The 20,013-nt window shown below is 39.2% G+C and overlaps 1 protein-coding gene across 4 annotated transcripts in view; it reads right to left on the bottom strand.

The window, feature by feature from the left end:
* UBE2Q2 (ubiquitin conjugating enzyme E2 Q2) overlaps positions 1-20,013 on the bottom strand; it is a 91,622-nt gene that overhangs the window by 24,605 nt on the left and 47,004 nt on the right. For 3 of the 4 annotated variants that reach the window (XM_044230074.1, XM_044230073.1, XM_044230072.1), the window contains one exon: positions 18,321-18,379. The exons of the other annotated variant lie outside the window; for it this stretch is intronic. In XM_044230074.1, coding sequence (XP_044086009.1) covers positions 18,321-18,379 — 59 coding nt within the window. The remainder of the gene's footprint in view (positions 1-18,320; positions 18,380-20,013) is intronic. 4 annotated transcript variants of the gene reach the window in all.

The raw sequence follows: 20,013 nt of genomic DNA, 5'->3' as shown, positions 1-20,013 counted from the left end.
AGGAACCCACGCGCTCTGGGGCGCGCTGGCGGCTTAGGGACCAGGAGCTGGTTTCTCCACCGCACTCTCTCTGCCTCAGCGCCGGGGAGGCCGTCTGGGACTGGGGACTTAAGCCTCTGTCCCTAGCCTCCCTCATTCCCACAATTTCCCCCCGCGATCCTTTGCTCTTTGGGAGTGTTTTCAACCAGTCTCCAAGTTAATGCTGGTCCCCAGACGCACGGCACTCTCGCTCGTATTGGGGTATTACTTTCTCACCGGTCGCCACTGGTGGCTCCCTCCCCCTTTTGTTTATCTTCCGATATCAGTCCGCTGTTCCCATTCTGCTTTACCTGCCCACTGGCGTCTTCTGCCCCTGAGAGATCCAGACGTGTATAATTCTGATCTCAGGCTGATTTCATGGGTGATCAGAGTTCTTTGGTAGGTAATCAGCTCACTTTGGCGTACCAGCTGAAAAGGCGCCTCTTCCTATTCCCCCGCCATCTTGTCTGGTCAATAATATTTTAATAACTTTGGTGACAGATGGTAACTGCAGTTATCACAGTATGCATTTTGTAATGTTTAAAACTGGCAAATCACTAGGTTGTACACCTAAAACTAATAATATCTTCCATCAACTATACATAAATTTAAATAAATACACTAAAAAGTGTTGCTCTCTAAAAGACTATTAGAAGGATAAAATGAAGGTACATACTGGAAGAAATTAAAAAGCACATATACAACAAAGGACTATAATGCAGACCATTATTTTAAAATCTTTTCAAAATTCAACAACAGAAAACAATCCAATGAGAAAATTGGCAAGAGACATGGATGGATATTTCATGAAAGAGTATATGAAACTGTCAAATAAAACATGAAAAGTATTTAATATTAAAAAATATGCATTAGGGAAATGTGATTAAAACCACAATGAGGTGGGGAGGAGATGGTGGTGAAGCATGAGGAGGCGCCATTTCAACCTGTACCCTAAAATGAGCTGATTACCTACCAAAGAACTCCGATCACCCATGAAATCAGCCCGAGATCAGAATTATACATGTCTGGATCTCTAAAGGGGCAGAAGACGCCAGTGGGCAGGTAAAGTGGAGTGAGAACATCGGACTGATATCAGGAGACTGAGATTATTCCCTGCATATTCTAAGATAACAATGCTCTGAAACTGGAGCTCATGCACAAGGAAAACTTTGGAAGGAACTCAAACACCTGGAAGCTAAAGGAGTCTGCTTCTCCCTCCCTCTCAGTCCTTCCCCCACCTGCTCACACGCAACACACTCTCCCTCAAAAAATAAATAAAACATATTTTTTTTAAAAGTGTTACAATTAAAAAGATTATCCACCATGACAAGGTGGGATTCATCCCTGGGCTACAAGGATGGTTCAACATTCACAAATCAATCAATGTGATAGAACAAATCAATAAGAGAAAAGATAAAAACCACATGGTCCTCTCAATTGATGCAGAAGCAGCATTTGACAATTCCTGATTAAAACACTTAAAGTACAGTGTTAGAAGGAACATTCCTGAACTTCATCAAATCTACCTATGAAAGACCCACAGTAAATATCATCCTCAATGGGAAAAACCTCGCAGCCTTCCTGTTGAGATCAGGAACACGACAAGGATGCCCACTCTCACCACTCTTGTTCAACACAGTATTAGAAGTCCTAGCAACAGCAATCAGACAATAAATAGAAATAAGAGGTATCCAAATTGGCAATGAAGAAGTCAAGCTCTCTCTTCGCAGATGACATGATACTTTATATGGAAAACCCAAAAGACTCCACCCTCAAACTATTAGAACTCATACAGCAATACACTAATGTGGCAGGATACAAAATCAATGTACAGAAATCAGTGGTTTTCTTACACACTAACAATGAAAATACAGAAGGGGAAATTAGAGAATCAAACCATAAGATACCTGGGAATAAACCTACCCAAAGAGGAAAAGGATCTGTACTTGAGGAACTACAGAACACTCCTGAAAGAAATTGAAGGAAGACACAAAGAGATGAAAGACCAGTCCATGCTCTTGGACTGGTAGAATAAACATTGTTAAAATGTCTATACTGCCTAGAGCAATCTATACTTTTAATGCCATTCCAATCAAAATTCCACCGGCATTTTTCAAAGAGCTGGAGCAAACAATCCTAAAATTTGTATGGAGTCAGAAGATACCCTGAATTGCTAAGGAAATGTTGAAAAAGAAAAACAAAACTGGGGGCATCACGTTACCTGATTTCAAGCTACAAAGCTGTGATCGCCAAGACAGCAAGGTACTGGCATAAAAACAGACACACAGACCAGTGGAACAGAGTAGAGAGCCCAGATATGGACCCTCAACTCTAAGGTCAAATAATCTTTGACAAAACAGGAAAAAATATACAGTGGAAAAAAGACAGTCTCTTCAATAAATGGTGCTGGAAAAACTGGACAGTTATATGTAGAAGAATGAAACTCGACCATTCTCTTACACCATACACAAAGATAAACTCGAAATAGATAAAAGACCTCAACATGAGACAGGAATCCATCAGATTCCTAGAGAAGACAATAGGCAGTAACCTCTTCGATATCAGCCACAGCAACTTCTTTCAAGATATGTCTCCAAAGGCAAAGAAAAAAAGCAAAAATGAACTTTTAGGACTTCATCAAAATCAAAAGCTTCTGCACAGCAAAGGAAACAGTCAAAAAAACAAAGAGGTAACCCACGGAATTGGAGAAGATATTTGCAAATGACAGTACAGACAAAACGTTGATACCCAGGATCTATAAAGAACTCCTCAAACTCAACCCACACAAAACAGACAATCATATCAAAAAATGGGCAGAAGATATGGACAGATACTTCTCCAATCAAGACATACAAATGGCTATCAGACTCATGAAAAAATGTTCATCATCACTAGCCATCAGGGAGATTCAAATTAAAACCACATTGAGATATCACGTTACACCAGTTAGAATGGCCAAAATTAGCAAGACAGGAAAGAACGTGTGTTGGAGAGGATGTGAAGAAAGAGGAACCCTCTTCCACTGTTGGGAATGCAAGTTGGTGCAGCCACGTTGGAGAACAGTGTGGAGACTTCTTAAAAAATTAAAAATAGAGCTTCCCTATGACCCTGCAATTGCACTCCTGGGTATTTACCCAAAGACACAGATGTCGTGAAAAGAAGGGCCATCTGTACCCCAATGTTTATAGCAGCAATGGCCACAGTCGCCAAACTGTGGAAAGAACCAAGATGCCCTTCAATGGACGAATGGATAAAGAAGATGTGGCCCATATACACTATGGAGTATTATGCCTCCATCAGAAAGGATGAATACCCAACTTTTGTAGCAACATGGACGGAAGTGGAAGAGATTATGCTGAGTGAAATAAGTCAAGCAGAGAGAGTCAATTATCATATGGTTTCACTTATTTGTGGAGCATAGCAAATAGAATGGAGGACAAGGGGAGATGGAGAGGAGAAGGGAGTTGAGGGAAATTGGAAGGGGAGGTGAACCATGAGAGACTATGGACTCTGAGGGTTTCAAAGGGGTGAGGGGTGGGAGGTTGGGTGAGCCTGTTGGTGGGTATTAGAGAGGGCACGGATTGCATGGAGCACTGGGTGTGATGCAAAAACAATGAATACTGTTATGCGTGAAAAAATAAGTTAATTAATTAATTAAAAATAGAGCTTCCCTATGACCCTGCAATTGCACTACTGGGTATTTACCCCAAGGATACAAATGTAGTGAAAAGAAGAGCCATCTGTACCCCAAAGTTTATAGCAGCAATGGCCACGGTCGCCAAATTGTGGAAAGAACCAAGATGCCCTTCAACGGATGAATGGATAAGGAAGATGTGGTCCATATACACTAAGGATGAATATCAACTTGTAGCAACATGGACAGGCCTGGAAGAGATTATGCTGAGTTAAATAAGCCAAGCAGAGAGAGTCAATTATCATATGGTTTCACTTATTTGTGGAGCATAGCAAAAGGATATGGGGAGATGGAGAGGAGAAGGGAGTTGTTGGAAATTGGTAGGGGAATCAAACCATGAGAGACTATGGACTCTTGAAAAACAACCTGAGGGTTTTGAAGGGGTGGAGGGTGGGAGGTTGGGGGATCCAGGTAGTGGGTATTAAGGAGGGCACGTATTGCATGGAGCACTGGGTGTGGTGCAAAACAATGATAAATGTTACGCTGAAAAGAAATTAAAAAAAAAAAAAAAAGAAACCACAATGAGGTGATTCTAAAGCTGAAGGAGGAAGAGACCTAAATTTCTTCTCTTTCCAGTAATTCAGCTAGATAACTATCAAACCATTCTGAACACCTAATGAATTCAAGTGGAGAACGAAGAAAAAGAATAGCAGCAACTGGAGTACCAAGGTGGTTCAGTGGGTTGGGTATCTGCCTCCAGCTCAGGTCATGATCTCAGGATCCTAGGACTGAGCCCTGCATTGGGCTCTCTACTCAGCAGGGAGCCTGCTTCCCCTTCCCTCTCTGCCTGCCTCTGCCTACTTGTGATCTGTCAAACAAATAAATAAAATCTTTAAAAAAAAAAAAAAAGAATAGCAGCAACTCTATCAACAGAAAAGCTACTACTTTCTGCAAGGTAGGAGGGTGTGGAGAAGTGAATCCGAGTCAAGAAATGGGAAGATAGACCAAGGGGAGAGGGAGTCTGCCATCAGCCAGCTCCCAGCAAGTGACAGAGCAGCAGAGCACAAAATTGCTCCTGTGGCTGGCAGAGTTGGGGAGGGGAGACACCCTTGCTGGGACAATGTGGTCTCAGGACCCTCAGGGTCACAGAAAGACTAAGGGTGCTTGAGTGGAGCAGGGCTCCAAGGTATAGGAGAGGGGAAGCTGGCTGCAAACAGTGAGCCAAGAAGCGGGCTCTCAGTTTGGGGTCGCCATAAACCGTGATCCACGGCACAGCTGGACCACTGCTCTTTGAGCAGCGACCCAACAAATGGCAAAACCGGGCAGACCCACCTTCCTCCCCAGGAAGAGCAGCATGGGAGACCACTGCAGGAATCTGCTGGGTTTGGAGTCTCCCAACAAGGTCATGTGCCAGAGAAAGAAATGCTCGGTCACAGGCATGGTGAGCATGGAGTGTGGTTGAAGACCAGGGAGACAGGAGTGACTGGCTGCTTTTCTCTGAGGGTGCACTGAGGAGTGGGGTCTAAAGCTCTTGGCTCCTCCAGGGCGGAGAATGGGAGGCCACCATTTTCACTCTCTTTCTCTAAAGCTGTGAGGAAAGCTTTCAGGGAAAAAAAAGCCACAGAGAGTAAACTAGAACAGGTCACTCAGCCTGGCCACTGGCAAGGGTGCTGCAATTCTACCGGGGGAAAGACATTTGGGAATTACTGCAACAGGCCCCTCCTCCAGAACATCAGCAAGAACATCCAGCCAAGACCAAGTTTACCCATCAAGAAGAACTACACACTCCAGCTCTAGGGGAATTCAGTATATAGAATTATGGCTTTTTTCCCATGATTCTTTAGTCTTTCAACTTTAATTTCTTATATTTTCTACTTCCTTATTTTTCTTTTGGAATTTTTCTGTCCTTTTCCAACCAACTTCTTATCAATTCCTTTCTTAAAAATCTTTAATTTTCATTGTTACAGTCACATGCCATGCATTCATTGTATTTAACCTGATTGTTGTATATATGTAGATTTTCTTTAAAATTTTGGGATGCAAATTCTTCTAACAGACCAAAACAGACCCAAAATCTAGTATGGTCTATTCTATTCACCAGCCTGATCATGTTCTTTTTTCTCCCTCTTTTCTCTGTTTTCTTTTCCACCCGGTTGCAAGTCTCTTCTGTTTTATTTAATGTATATTTCTCTAAGGTTGTTGTTACCCTTTCAGGATTTTGTTCTCTTGTTCATCTGTTCTTCGACAAAATGGAAAAACTCACCTCAAAAAACAGAACAAGAGTCAGTACTGACTGCCAGGGACCCCATCAATATGGACATTAGTAAGATGTTGGAATTAGGGTTCAGAATAACAATTATGAAGAAGCTAGCTGGGCTTGGAAAAAAGCAGAGAAGACATTAGAGAATCCCTTTCTGGAGAACAAAAATCTAACCAAGTAGAAATCAAAAAGGCTATTTATAAGGTGGAATTGAAAATGGAGGCTCTAGCTAGGAAAAATGAGGCAGAAGAGAGAATTAGTGGTACAGAACACCAAATGACAGAGAATCAAGAAGCTGAGAAAAAGACAGGTAAACAACTACTAGATGCAATGGGAGAATTTGAGAGATAAGAGATACCATAAAGCAAAACAGAATAATTGGAATCCCTGATGATGAAGAAAGAGACGGGCAGAAGGTATATTGGAACAGATTATAGTGGTGAACTACCCTACTCTGGGGAAGGGAACAGGCATCAAAATCCAGGAGGCACAGAGAACTCCCTTCAAAATCAATAAAAATAGGTCAACACCCTGACATCTAATAGCAAAACTTACAAATCTCAGAGACAGAGAGAAAATCCTGAAAGCAGCTCAGGACACGAGGTCTGTAAGCTACAATGTTAGAAACATTAGATTGGCAGCAGACCTATCCACAGAGACCTCGCAGGCCAGAAAGGACTGGCATGATATATTCCGGGTACTAAATGAGCAAAACATGCAGCCAAGAATACTTTATCCAGCTAGGCTGTCATTGAAAATAGAAGGAGAGATAAAATGCTTCCAGGACAAACAGAAACTAAAAGAATTTGCAAATCACCAAACCAGCCCTACAAAAAATATTGAAAGGGGTCCTCTAAGCAAAGTGAGAGCCCCAAAGTACCACAGACCAGAAAGGAACAGAGACCATATACAGAAAACGGTCACCTTACAGACAATACCATGGCACTAAATTCATCTCTCTCAATAGTTACCCTGAATGTAAATGGGCTAACTGCCCCAATCAAAAGACACAGGGTATCAGACTGGAAAAAAAGCAAGACCCATCAATATGCTGTCTGCAAGAGACTCATTCTAGACTCAAAGACGCTTCCAGATTCAAAGTGAGGGGGTAAAAGCCATTTATTATTAGCACGATGTTAATGGACATCAAAAGAAAGCTGGGCTGGCGACCCTTATATCAGACAAATTAGATTTTTAATCGAAGACTGTAATAAGAGATGAGGAAGGACACTCTAGCATACATAAAGGGTCTATCAACTGTAAATATTCATTGCCCCTAACATGGGAATAGCCAATTATATAAGCCAATTAATAACAAAATCAAAGAAACACATGGACAATAATACAATAACAAGAGGGAACTTTTTTTTTTTAAAGATTTTATTTATTTATTTGACAGAGAGAGGCAGCGAGAGCAGGAACACAAGCAGGGGGGTTAGGAGAGGGAAATCAGGCTTCCCGCTGAGCAGGGAGTCCGATATGGGGCTCCATCCCAGGACCCTGCGATCATGACCTGACCTGAAGGCAGACGCTTAATGACTGAGCCACCCAGGCACCCCATTCGGGGACATTAATACCCCCCCTCACCACAACAGACAGATCATCTAAGCAAAAGATCGACAAGGAAATAGGGCTTTAAATGACACACTGGACTAGATGAACTTCACAGACAGATTCAGACCATTCCTTCCCAAAGCTATAGAACATATATTCTTCTCCAGCACACATGGAACATTCTCCTCACTAGATCACATCCTGGGTCACAAATCAGGTCTCAACCAGTATCAGAAGATGGGGATTATTCCCTTCATATTTTTGGACCACAAGGCTTTGAAAGTGGAGCTCAGTCATAAGAGGAATGTTGGAAATAACTCCGATACATGGAGGCCAAAGAGCATCCTACTAAAGAATGAATGGGTCAACCAGGCAATTAAAGGAGAATTTTTAAAATTCATGGAAACAAATGAAAATGAAAACACAACTCTTCAAAAGCCTTTGGGATGCAGTAAAAGAGGTCTGAACGCTGAGGAATATAGCACTTCAAGCCTTTCTCAAGAAAAAAAGAAAGGTCTCAAATACAAACTTAACCCTACACCTAACAGAGCCGGAGAAAGAACAGCAAATAAAGCCTAAACCAACTAGAAGAGAAACAATAAAAATCAGAAAATAAATCAATGAAATAGAAACCAAAAGAACAGCAGAACAGATCAACAAAACTAGGAGCTGATCCATTGAAGGAATTAATAAGATTGGTAAATCCCTGACCAGACTTATCAAAAAAAAAAAAAAAAGAGAGAGAGAGACAGAAAGGACCCAAATATATAAAATCATGAATGAAAGAGGAGACATCACAACCAACACCAAAGAAATACAAAGAAGTATAAGAACCTATATGAGCAACTATATGCCAAGAAATTAGGCAATCTGGAAGAAATGGATGCATTCCTAGAGACATACAAACTATCAAAACTGAAACAAGAAGAAACAGAAAACCTCAACACACCTATAACCAACAAGGAAATTCAAGCAGTAATCAAAAATTTTACAACAAACAAGAGCCAAAGGCCAGATGGCTTCCCAGGGGAAATCTACCATTTAAAGAAGAATGAATATCTATTCTTCTGAAACTGTTCCAAAAAATAGAAATGGAAGGAAAGCGTCCAGACTCTATGAGGCCAGCATTATCTGGATTATAAAACCAATGACCCTACCAAAAAGGAGAATTACAAACCAATATCCCTGATGAACATGGATGCCAAAATTCTCACCAAGATACTAGCCAACAGGATCCAACAGTACATTAACAGGATTATTTGTCATGACCAAGTGGGATTTATTCCTGGACTGCAAGGGTGGTTCAACATTCACAAATTAATCAATGTGATACACCACATTAATAAAAGAAAGAACAAAAACCATATAATCTTCTCAACTGATGCTTTTGAAAAAGTATAGCATCCTTTCTTGAGACAAAGTATAGCATTCTTTCTTGATTAAAAGTCTTCACAGTGTAGAGATAGAGGGTACATACTTCAGTATCATAAAAGCCATCTATGCAAAACCCACAGTGAATTATTTGCAATGGGGAAAACTGAGAGCTTTTACCCTAAGGTCAGAAACACAGCAGGGATGTCCACTATCACCACTGCTGTTCAATACAGTACTACAAGTACCAGCCTCAAGAATCAGACAACAAAAAGAAATAAAAGGCATCTAAATTGGCAAAGAACAAGTCAAACTCTCACTCTTTGCAGATGTTATGATACTTTATGTAGAAAACCCAAAAGACTACATACCAAAACTGCTAGGACCCACACAGGAATTCAGCAAAGTGACACAATATAAAAGCAATGCACCAAAATCAGCTGCATTTCTATACACCAACAGTGAGACAGAAGAAAGAGAAATTAAGGGGTTGATTCTATTTACAATTGTGCACCAAAAACAGTAAGATACATAGGAATAAATCTAACTAAAGAGGCAAAGGATTTGTACTCAGAAAACTACAGAGTACTCATGAAAGAAATTAAGACACCAAGAAATGGAAAAATGTTCCATGCTCATGGATTGGAAGAACAAATATTGTGAAAATGTCTATGCTACCTAGATAATCTACAGAGTCAATGCAATCGCTATCAAAATACCGTCAACTTTTTTCATTGAAATGGAACAAATCATCCTAAATTTGTATGGAACCAGAAAAGAACCTCAACAGTCAGAGGTATGTTGATAAAACCAAAATTCATGGCATCAAAATTCCAGACTTCAAGCTGTATTACAAATCATCAAGACGGTATGGTATTGGCCCAAGAACAGATACATAAATCAATGGAACAGAACAGAGAACTCAGCTATAAAACCTAATCTCTATGGTCAACTAATCTTCAACAAAGCAGGAAAGAAGATCCAATAGAAAAAAGTCTCTTCTACAAATGGTTTTGGGAAAATTGGACAGTCACGTGCAGAAGACTGAAACTCCCCATTTCCTTTCACCATACACAAAAAAAGAATCAAAATGGATGAAAGACCTAAATATGAGCAGGAATCCATAAAAATCCTAGAGGATAACACAGACAGCAACCTCTTCAAACTCAGTCACAGAAAGTTCTTCCTAGATGTATCTCCAAAGTCAAGGGAAGCAAGGGCAAAAATGAACTCCTGGGACTTCATCAAGATCAAAAGCTTTTGCACAGCAAAGGAAACAGTCAACAAAACCAAAAGATAACCAACAGAATGGGAGAAGATATCTGCAAATGACAGATAAAGGGTTAATATCCAAAATCTATAAAGAACTTGTCAAATTCAAGACCCAAGGAATAAATAATCCAATTAAGAAATGGACAGAAGACATGAACAGACATTTCTGCTTAGAAGACATCCGAAACACCAAAAGACACATGAAAAATGTTCCACATCACTAGCCATCAGAGAAACTCAAATCAAAACCAGAGTGAGATACCACCTACCATCAGTCAGAATGGCTAAAATTAACAAGTCAGGAAACAGTAGATGTAGGCAAGGATGCAGAGAAAGAGGAACCCTCCTACACAGTTGGTGGGAATGCAAGCTGGGTGCAGCCACTCTGGAAAATAGTATGGAGATCCCTCAATGAGTTTAAAATACAGCCATCCTATGACCCAACAATTGCACTACTGGGTAATTACCCCAAAGATATAAATGTAGTAATCCAAAGGTGCACCTGTACCCCAATGTTATAGCACTAATGTCCACAATAGCCAAACTACGGAAAGAGCCTAGATGCCTGTTGAACGACGAATGGATAAAGATGTGGGGTGTGTGTGTGTGTATATAAATATTTATATTATATGTATATTTATATACACACACACACAAATATGTGTTGACAGATGAATGGATAAAGATGTGATATGTGTGTGTGTGTGTACACATATTGTGTATACCCAGGGACCTACACAATGGAATATTATGCAGCCATAAAAAATAAAATCCTGCCATTTGCAATGATTAGGGTAGAACTAGAGGGCATTATGCTAAGCAAAATAAGTCAATCAGAGAAAATTATCATGCAATCTCACTGATATGTGGAATTTGAGAAACATGGCAGAGGATAATAGGGGAAGAGAGGAAAAAATGAAGAAACTAGAGAGGGAGACAAACCACAAGAGACTCTTAATCTCAGGAAACAAACTGAGGGTTCCTAGAGTGAAGGAGGTTAGTACAAACTTGTACCCCTGAAACAAATAATACATTATAGGTTAACAAAGAAAAAGTTGATTCTAGATAGCCTAATAATGCTATTTTGAAAAAAAGGTAACCACAGTGAGGTATCACTAATCAGAATGGCTAAAATAAAAACAAATGGAAAAACCAAGTGCTGGATGTAGAGAAACTAGATCACTTACACATTCCTTGTTGGAATATAAAATGGTAAGCCACTACAGAAAACAGTTTAACAATTTCTTTAATAATTCAATATGATACAATAACTATAGGACTCAGCCACTGTACTCCTGGGCATGCAAAAGCAAAACACATGAGAAAGCAAAACACATTCATACAAAAATGTGTATAGAAGCACTCACAGCTTTATTTGTAATAACCAAACACTAGAATCAGGCTGGAAGTCCTTCAAGAAGTGTCTGGTTAAACTGTAGTATGTGGTACACCACAGAATAAAAATGAACAAACTAGTCATATAAGTAGATGAATCTCCAGGGAATCAGGATGAGTTAAAAATACTAATTCCTAGAAGTTAGAATCCCAAAATGTGGGATTCCATTTATGTAGCTATGCTTTTTGAAATGACAAAACATGAAAAATGCAGGAAAGATTAGCGGTTGCCAGAAGTTAGGGGAATTGGGTGTATAAGAGGAGATGGGCATGGTTTGAGAAGACAAGAAGGAGGATTCCTATGTATTTGGAACTTCAGTATCTTCACTGTGGTGGTGGATACACAAACCTACACAGGTGATCAAGTTATGCAGAACTTCATACATATACACAAATGAGTTATAAGAAAAACTGGGAAAATCTAAGTTCTATGGATTTTATCACACTCTCGTGATATTACACTACAGTTTTGTAAAACATTACACTGGCGAAATATATAAGGAATCTTTACTTAATTTTTTACAGCTTCATGTGAACATACAATTTTCTAAAAAATTTCAATTTAAAAAAAAGCCACAGGAATGGAAGAGGGGAAAAAAAAGGACCTAGTATCAAATTCTGAAGAACTCCAACATGTAGAAGTTAGGTGAACAAGGAGGTACCAGCTAAAGAGACTGAGAGGATGCAGCCAGTGGCCAAGAGAAAAGTGTTTTGATCTTGCTGAGAAATCAGATAATCAAATATAATAAAGCCAGAAAAGGGACACCTGGTTTTACCAACATGGAAATCGCTGTTGGCAACAGTGGTATGGGAGGAATATTAACTGCTAATGCCAGGGGACAGTGGCTGAAGAGTGAACAGGAAGTGAAGAGTGTGATTACATAAACACTGCTATAAGAGTATAAATGGTGAAGCCACCTTGGAAAAGAGTCAGGCATTTCATCAAAGTTCAACAGTTACCAGAGGACCTACTAATTCCAAACAGGTATATATGAAAGAGAAATTAAGATATCCATGCAGATAAAAACATGCATGTGAATGTTCATAGCAGCACTATACATGATAGAGGCAGAAACAATAAATGTCCACAAGTAAATAAAATGTGGTTTAGCCATACAATGGAATATTCATCCACAAAATGGAAGTATTAATATATGTTACAATATACATGAACTTTAAAAACATTTTGCTAAGTGAAAGAAGCCAGCCACAGAAGGCTACATTTCATATTGTTCCACTTACATGAAATTATATTAATTTCCACTTCACATGTACATGAAATATACAAAAACAGGAAAATTCTTAGGGACAGAAAGGAAATTAGTGGTTGTCAGTGGGGTGGAGAGATTAAGGAGGAAGGACGAATGACTGCTAATGGGTATAGGGTTTCTTTTGGGGAATGAGGAAAATGTTCTGAAATTGGATAGCAGCAATGGTTACAAAGCTCTATGAATATATGAAAAAAAACACTGAACTGTACTTTCATAGGGTGAGTTTTGGCATATGTGAATTGTATCACAATGAAGCTATTATTTTTTTAAAAAAGATATGGCTATTTTGTCGAAGATTAAATGACCATAGAGTTGAGGGTCCATATCTGGGCTCTCTACTCTGTTCCACAGGTCTATGCATCTGTTTTTATGCCAGTACCATGCTGTCTTGGTGATCACAGCTTTGTAATAAAGATTGAAATCCGGTAACGTGATGCCGCCAGCTTTATTTTTGTTTTTCAAAATTTCCTTAGCAATTCGGGGTCACTTCTAATTCCATACAAATTTTAGGATAATTTGCTCCAGCTCTTTGAAGAATGCTGGTGGAATTTTGATTGGAATGGCATTAAAAGTATAGATTGCCCTAGGCAGTATAGACATTTTAACAATGTTTATTCTTCCGATCCAAAAGCATGGAATGGTCTTCCATCTATTTGTGTCTTCTTCAATTTCTTTCATGAGTGTTCTGTAGTTCCTCAAGTACAGATCCTTTACCTCTTTGGTTAGGTTTAATCCCAGGTATCTTATGGTTCTTGGTGCTATAGTAAATGGAATCGATTCTCTAATTTCCCTTTCTGTATTTTCATTGTTAGTGTATAAGAAAGCCACTGATTTCTGCACATTGACTTTGTATCCTGCCACGCTGCTGAATTGTTGTATGAGTTCTAGTAGTTTGAGGGTGAAGTCTTTTAGATTTTCCATATAAAGAATCATGTCATCTGCGAAGAGAGAGAGTTTGACTTCTTCATTACCAATTTGGATACCTTTTATTTCTCTCTGTTGTCTGATTGCTGTTGCTAGGACTTCTAATACTATGTTGAACAAGAGTGGTGAAAGAGGGCATCCTTGTCTTGTTCCTGATCTCAATGGGAAGGCTGCAAGCTTTTTCCCATTGAGGATGATATTTGCTGTGGGTCTTTCATAGAAAGATTTGAGGAGGTTCAGGAATGTTCCCTCTATCCCTATACTTTGAAGCGTTTTCATCAGGAACGGATGCTGGATTTTGTCAAATGCTTTTTCTGCATCAATTGAGAGGACCATGTGGTTCTTCTCTCTTCTCATATTAATTTGTTGTATCACATTGATTGATTTGCGAATGTTGAACCATCCTTGTAGCCCAGGGATGAATCCCACCTGATCACGGTGAATAATCTTTTTAATGTGCTGTTGGATCCTGTTGGCTAGGATCTTGTGAGAATCTTAGCATCCATATTCATCAGTGATATTGGTCTGAAATTCTCCTTTTTGGTAGGGTCCTTGCCTGGTTTGGGGATCAGGGTAATGCTGGCTTCATAGAAAGTCTGGAAGTTTTCCTTCTGCTTCAATTTTTTGAAACAGCTTCAGGAGAATAGGTGTTATTTCTTCTTTGAAGGTTTGGTAGCATTCCCCAGGGAGGGGCGCCTGGGTGGCTCAGTGGGTTAAGCTGCTGCCTTCGGCTCAGGTCATGATCTCAGGGTCCTGGGATCGAGTCCCGCATTGTGCTCTCTGCTCAGCAGGGAGCCTGCTTCCTCTCTCTCTCTCTTTGCCTGCCTCTCTGCCTATTTGTGATCTCTCTCTGTCAAATAAATAAATAAAACTTAAAAAAAAAAAAGAGAGAATTCCCCAGGGAATCCGTCAGGTCCCGGGCTCTTGTTTTTTGGGAGGTTTTTGATCGCTGCTTCAATCTCTTTATTAGATATCGGTCTATTCAGGTTGTCGATTTCTTCCTGGTTCAATATTGGTAGTTTATATTTTTCCAGGAATGCATCCATTTCATCTAGGTTGCTAAGCTTATTGGCATATAACTGTTCGTAATAACTTCTGATAATTGTTTCTACTTCCTTGGTGTTAGTTGTGATCTCTCCCTTTTCATTCATAATTTTATGAATTTGGGCTTTCTCTCTTTTCTTTTGGATTAGTGTGGCCAACGGTTTATCGATCTTATTGATTCTTTCAAAAAACCAGCTTCTAATTTCATTGATACGTTCTACTGTATCTCTGGTTTCTACCTCATTGATCTCAGCTCTAATCGTGATGATTTCCCTTCTTATGTGTGGAGTTGGTTTGATTTGTTGTTGATTCTCCATTTCTTTAAGGTGTAGAGACAGCTGTTGTGTTCTAGATTTTTCAATTTTTTTGAGAGAGGCTTGGATGGCTATGTATTTTCCCCTTAGGACCGCCTTTGCCGTATCCCATAGGTTTTGGACAGAAGTGTCTTCATTCTCATTGGTTTCCATGAATTGTTTCAGTTCTTCTTTGATCTCCTGGTTGATCCAAGCATTCTTAAGCAAGGTGGTCTTTAGCTTCCAGGTGTTTGAGTTCCTTCGGAACTTTTCCTTGTGATTGAGCTCCAGTTTCAAAGCATTGTGATCTGAGAATATGCAGGGAATAATCTCAGTCTTTTGGTATCGGTTGAGTCCTGATTTGTGACCCAGTATGTGGTCAATTCTGGAGAAGGTTCCATGTGCACCTGAGAAGAATGAGTATTCTGTTGTTTTAGGGTGGAATGTTCTGTATATATCTATGAGATCCATCTGGTCCAATGTGTCATTCAATGCTCTTGTTTCTTTATTGATTTTCTGCTTCGATGATCTATCTAATTCTGAAAGAGGCATGTTAAGATCTCCTACGAATAGTGTATTCATATCAATATGACTCTTTATCTTGATTAACAGTTTTCTTAAGTAATTGGCTGCTCCCATATTGGGAGCATAGATATTTACAATTGTTAGGTCATCTTGGTGGATATGAAGTGGGAAAAAGACAGTCTCTTCAATAAATGGTGCTGGGAAAACTGGACAACTATATGTAGAAGAATGAAACTCGACCATTCTCTTATACCATACACAAAGATAAACTCAAAATGGATAAAAGACCTCAACGTGAGACAGGAATCCATCATAATCCTAGAGGAGAGCATAGGCAGTAACCTCTTCGATATCAGCCACAGCAACTTCTTTCAAGATACGTCTCCAAAGGCAAAGGAAACAAAAGCGAAAATAAACTTTTGGGACTTCATCAAAATCAAAAGCTTCTGCACAGCAAAGGAAACAGTCAAAAAAACAAAGAGGCAACCCACGGAATGGGAGAAGATATTTGCAAATGACAGTACAGATAAAAGGTTGATATCCAGGATCTATAATGAACTCCTCAAACTCAACACACAAGAAACAGGCAAACACATCAAAAAATGGGCAGAAGATATGAACAGACACTTCTCCAATCAAGACATACAAATGGCTATCAGACACATGAAAAAATGCTCATCATCATTAGCTCTCAGAGAGATTCAAATTAAAACCACATTGAGATATCACCTTAAACCAGTTAGAATGGCCAAAATTAACAAAACAGGAAACAGCATGTGTTGGAGAGGATGTGGAGAAAGGGGAACCCTCTTACACTGTTGATGGGAATGCAAGTTGGTACAGCCTCTTTGGAGAACAGTGTGGAGATTCCTCAAGAAATTAAAAATAGAGCTTCCCTATGACCCTGCAATTGCACTCCTGGGTATTTACCCCAAAGATACAGATGTCGTGAAAAGAAGGGCCATCTGTACCCCAATGTTTATAGCAGCAATGGCCACAGTCGCCAAACTATGGAAAGAACCAAGATGCCCTTCAACGGATGAATGGATAAGGAAGATGTGGTCCATATACACTATGGAGTATTATGCCTCCATCAGAAAGGATGAATACCCAACTTCTGTAGCAACATGGATGGGACTGGAAGAGATTATGCTGAGTGAAATAAGTCAAGCAGAGAGAGTCAATTATCATATGGTTTCACTTATTTGTGGAGCATAACAAATAGCATGGAGGACAAGGGGTGTTAGAGAGGAGAAGGGAATTTGGGTAAATTGGATAGGGAGGTGAACCACGAGAGACTATGGACTCTGAAAAACAATCTTAGGGGTTTGAAGTGGCAGGGGGCATGGGAGGTTGGGGCACCAGGTGATGGGTATTATAGAGGGCACGGCTTGCATGGAGCACTGGGTGTGGTGAAAAAATAATGAATACTGTTTTTCTAAAAATAAATAAATTGAAAAAAAAAGGTATAGGTATGATAAGGAACAGAGGAATAATAGCTAGAAGATGGAGAATATAAAATACACGGGACAAAAACTGCTCAATAATCTGATCAGAGTCACTCAGTGGTTAAGCTCTAGCCTGAGTCTGAGATTGCAAAACTCTGTTTATCAGTCCTTCACATTTTTTAGTTCTTCCCAAGCTAGGCAGTAAATCCTCCTCATCACTTAACAGTTGACTGTGAAGACCAAGTCACTCTGATTCTGCTTCACATTACCCCTTCCATTCATATTTCCATTCCCGCTGTACCAATTTAGATTGTCCTCACTTCACTCTAAGACAGGGCCATCAACTCTCTCCTTTTTTTTTTTTAAAGATTGATTTATTTGCGAGAGAGAGAGAGAGAGAGGCAGCCTATGTAAGCAGGGGTAGGGGAAGAGGGAGAGGGAGAGAAAAAGTAAACTCTGCATTGAGTGCACACAGAGCCAAAGGCAGAGCTTGATCTTATGACCTGAAATCATGACCTGAGCTGAATTCAAGTCCAACACTCAATCCAGTGAGACATTCTGGTGCCCCAAGACAGGGCCTCACCTATTAACTAGTCTTGCATTCTTCCAGGCTTTGTGAACACAATCTATCTTCTTCTACTGTTACCCATGTTTCTTTCTAAAACATTCTCTTTCCTGTATTTTCCTGTTCCTGAACAAGCTAATAGCTTGCTTACCCATGTTTCTTTCTAAAACATTCTCTTTCCTGTATTTTCCTGTTCCTGAACAAGCTAATAGCTTGCTTACCAGGAAAAAAGAAAATTAAAACAAAACACCAAAAAACGCTGTCAACATAATGATAAGATATTTTGTCAGCACAGTTTCATACAACTCTTCTATAAGAATTCTATCCACCTTGCATTGTAGCTCAATGAGCAGGGAGAAGGAGCCCATGAGATTTTTCTGTGATTATTCAGGGATCATAGGCTTGTGAGAATCATTCTCAAATCTTTCTCTAAGCCATCAGTCACAATTTATATTTGAAAAACATTTGATTTTTTATGATGAAATGTATACAAATAGGGGACATTAAAAACTTCTACTGAAAAACAACATAACAGTTCTCAAATGACGGTTCCCATATGAGCAATATCGGCTTCACCTGAGACCATCTTAGAATTGTAGAAATGCATATTCTCAGCTTTTCCCACCCAGACTGAGTGAATCAGTAACCCTGGAGTAAAGCTGAGCATTCTAGGCCTCCCTGCACTTAACTAATCCTCCAAATGATTCTTACATACACTATCAAAGAAAATAGTTACTTAAACTTACCCTCCTGAGAGAACAGGTAACACCACTCGAACAAATGGAGGATCAAATGGAAAGTTATCCTAAAATGCAAATGGGAAAGTTTAACTAATTTGAAGAAACCCCTTAATACTATATTATTTCAAAGATTTTAAAATAGTCTACAAAGAATGTGTGCATTTATTATCTGATGATGAGTGTCATAAAAGTAAAAATAGTACCAAAAATAAAATGAAGTAAAAACCACAGCGAAAAAAAAGAAAGAAAGAAAGAAAAAAAAAGAAAAGAAAAAAAATCATGGCAAAACAGTTATAAAAAATATGAAGGGGTGTTCCACTTCCAATAAAACTATATATAGGGACCATTCCAATAATGATACACTAAGTAACTTAGAGCAATCCTCTAGTTGACAATTAGAAGAGGTGGACAAAATTTAACAATTTTAACAATTTTTTAAAAATTTAACAATTACAGAGCTAAGATCAGGAAGAAAAAGAAATCCCAGAGAGAGCCAGCCCTCTCCCCCAACCCCCAAACCTTAGGTTTTCTTTCAATTACAGAAGGGGAAGGTAAGAAGTCAAGAAGCTCAGTAGAACTAAGACTCACACTTGCAGGCCTGGGGAGGTAAAAATTGGAGCTGGGGTCCACCAAGGAGAGGCCTTGACAAGTCTCCCACACTTTAGGTTGGGACCCTGAAGGACAAATGACAAATTGACCTGACAAGGAATGAAGTCCAACTTTACATCACCTAAATCCCTGACTGGATTCATTGATCCTGGACTGCTAGTGCCCAAGACAGACAAGGACAAATATAAACCCTCCCTGGAGAAGAATACCATCTAAGGCTTCCAAAATTAGCTAATTTTTCACTTAAAATGTCTATTCCTAAAAATAGGCAGTTAAACAAGACTTCAGACAAACATGTCCAGGAAATGAGAAGCAAATGACACAAAAACCATAAGAGTTCAAGATTAAATAGAGTTAGCAGACATAGCTTTTAAAATAGCTATGCTGAATATGTACAAGCAAAGAAAAGACAAGATTGAAAACCCTGGCAAAGGACTAAAATTATAAAAATGAACCATACAGAAATTCTGAAACTTAGAAATATAATGACTGAAATCACTAACTTAACAGACGAACTGAACAAACAAGTAGAGACTTAGTGGAAGAGAAATTCAGTGTACAGGAAAATAGGCCAAAAAGACATCCAGAATGAAGCCAAAAGAAAAAGGTAGAAAATGACAAGACACAGGGGAATGTATTAGAAAGGCTTATCATATATAGAGTCCTAAAATGACATAAGAGAATGGGACTGAAGCAATATTTAAAGAGAACGTCTTGAGAATTTTCCAAAATTGAAAGACATCACAAGGTGTAGGCACTATGACTATTTCAACAGAAATAATGGAAGTCCCAATGAGGGAATGGTAAGTTTTTGAGTTGCTAAAAAAAATTTCTAACCTAAAAATCTATACCCAATTCAGATACTTTCAAAAAAATGATTTCACAGTAAAGTTGTTTTCTTGTCAGGAGATCCAAGCTAAAGGAAATAAAGAATATTCTTCAGACAGGAGAAATAGGACTCTAGACGGAAATATGAAGAATAAAGACCATGAAAACAGCAAATATGCAATTGTGACTGAATACTGACTAATTACTGAACAATGATGTATAGCTTCTAGGTAAGTACAGAAAATGCATGAAAGCACATTAT

Source organism: Neovison vison, chromosome 13 (assembly GCF_020171115.1).
Source record: "Neovison vison isolate M4711 chromosome 13, ASM_NN_V1, whole genome shotgun sequence".
Taxonomy (NCBI): Eukaryota; Metazoa; Chordata; class Mammalia; order Carnivora; family Mustelidae; genus Neogale; species Neogale vison.
The sequence above is the reverse complement of the archived record's forward strand: the minus strand, read 5'-3'. Positions and strand labels throughout refer to the sequence as shown.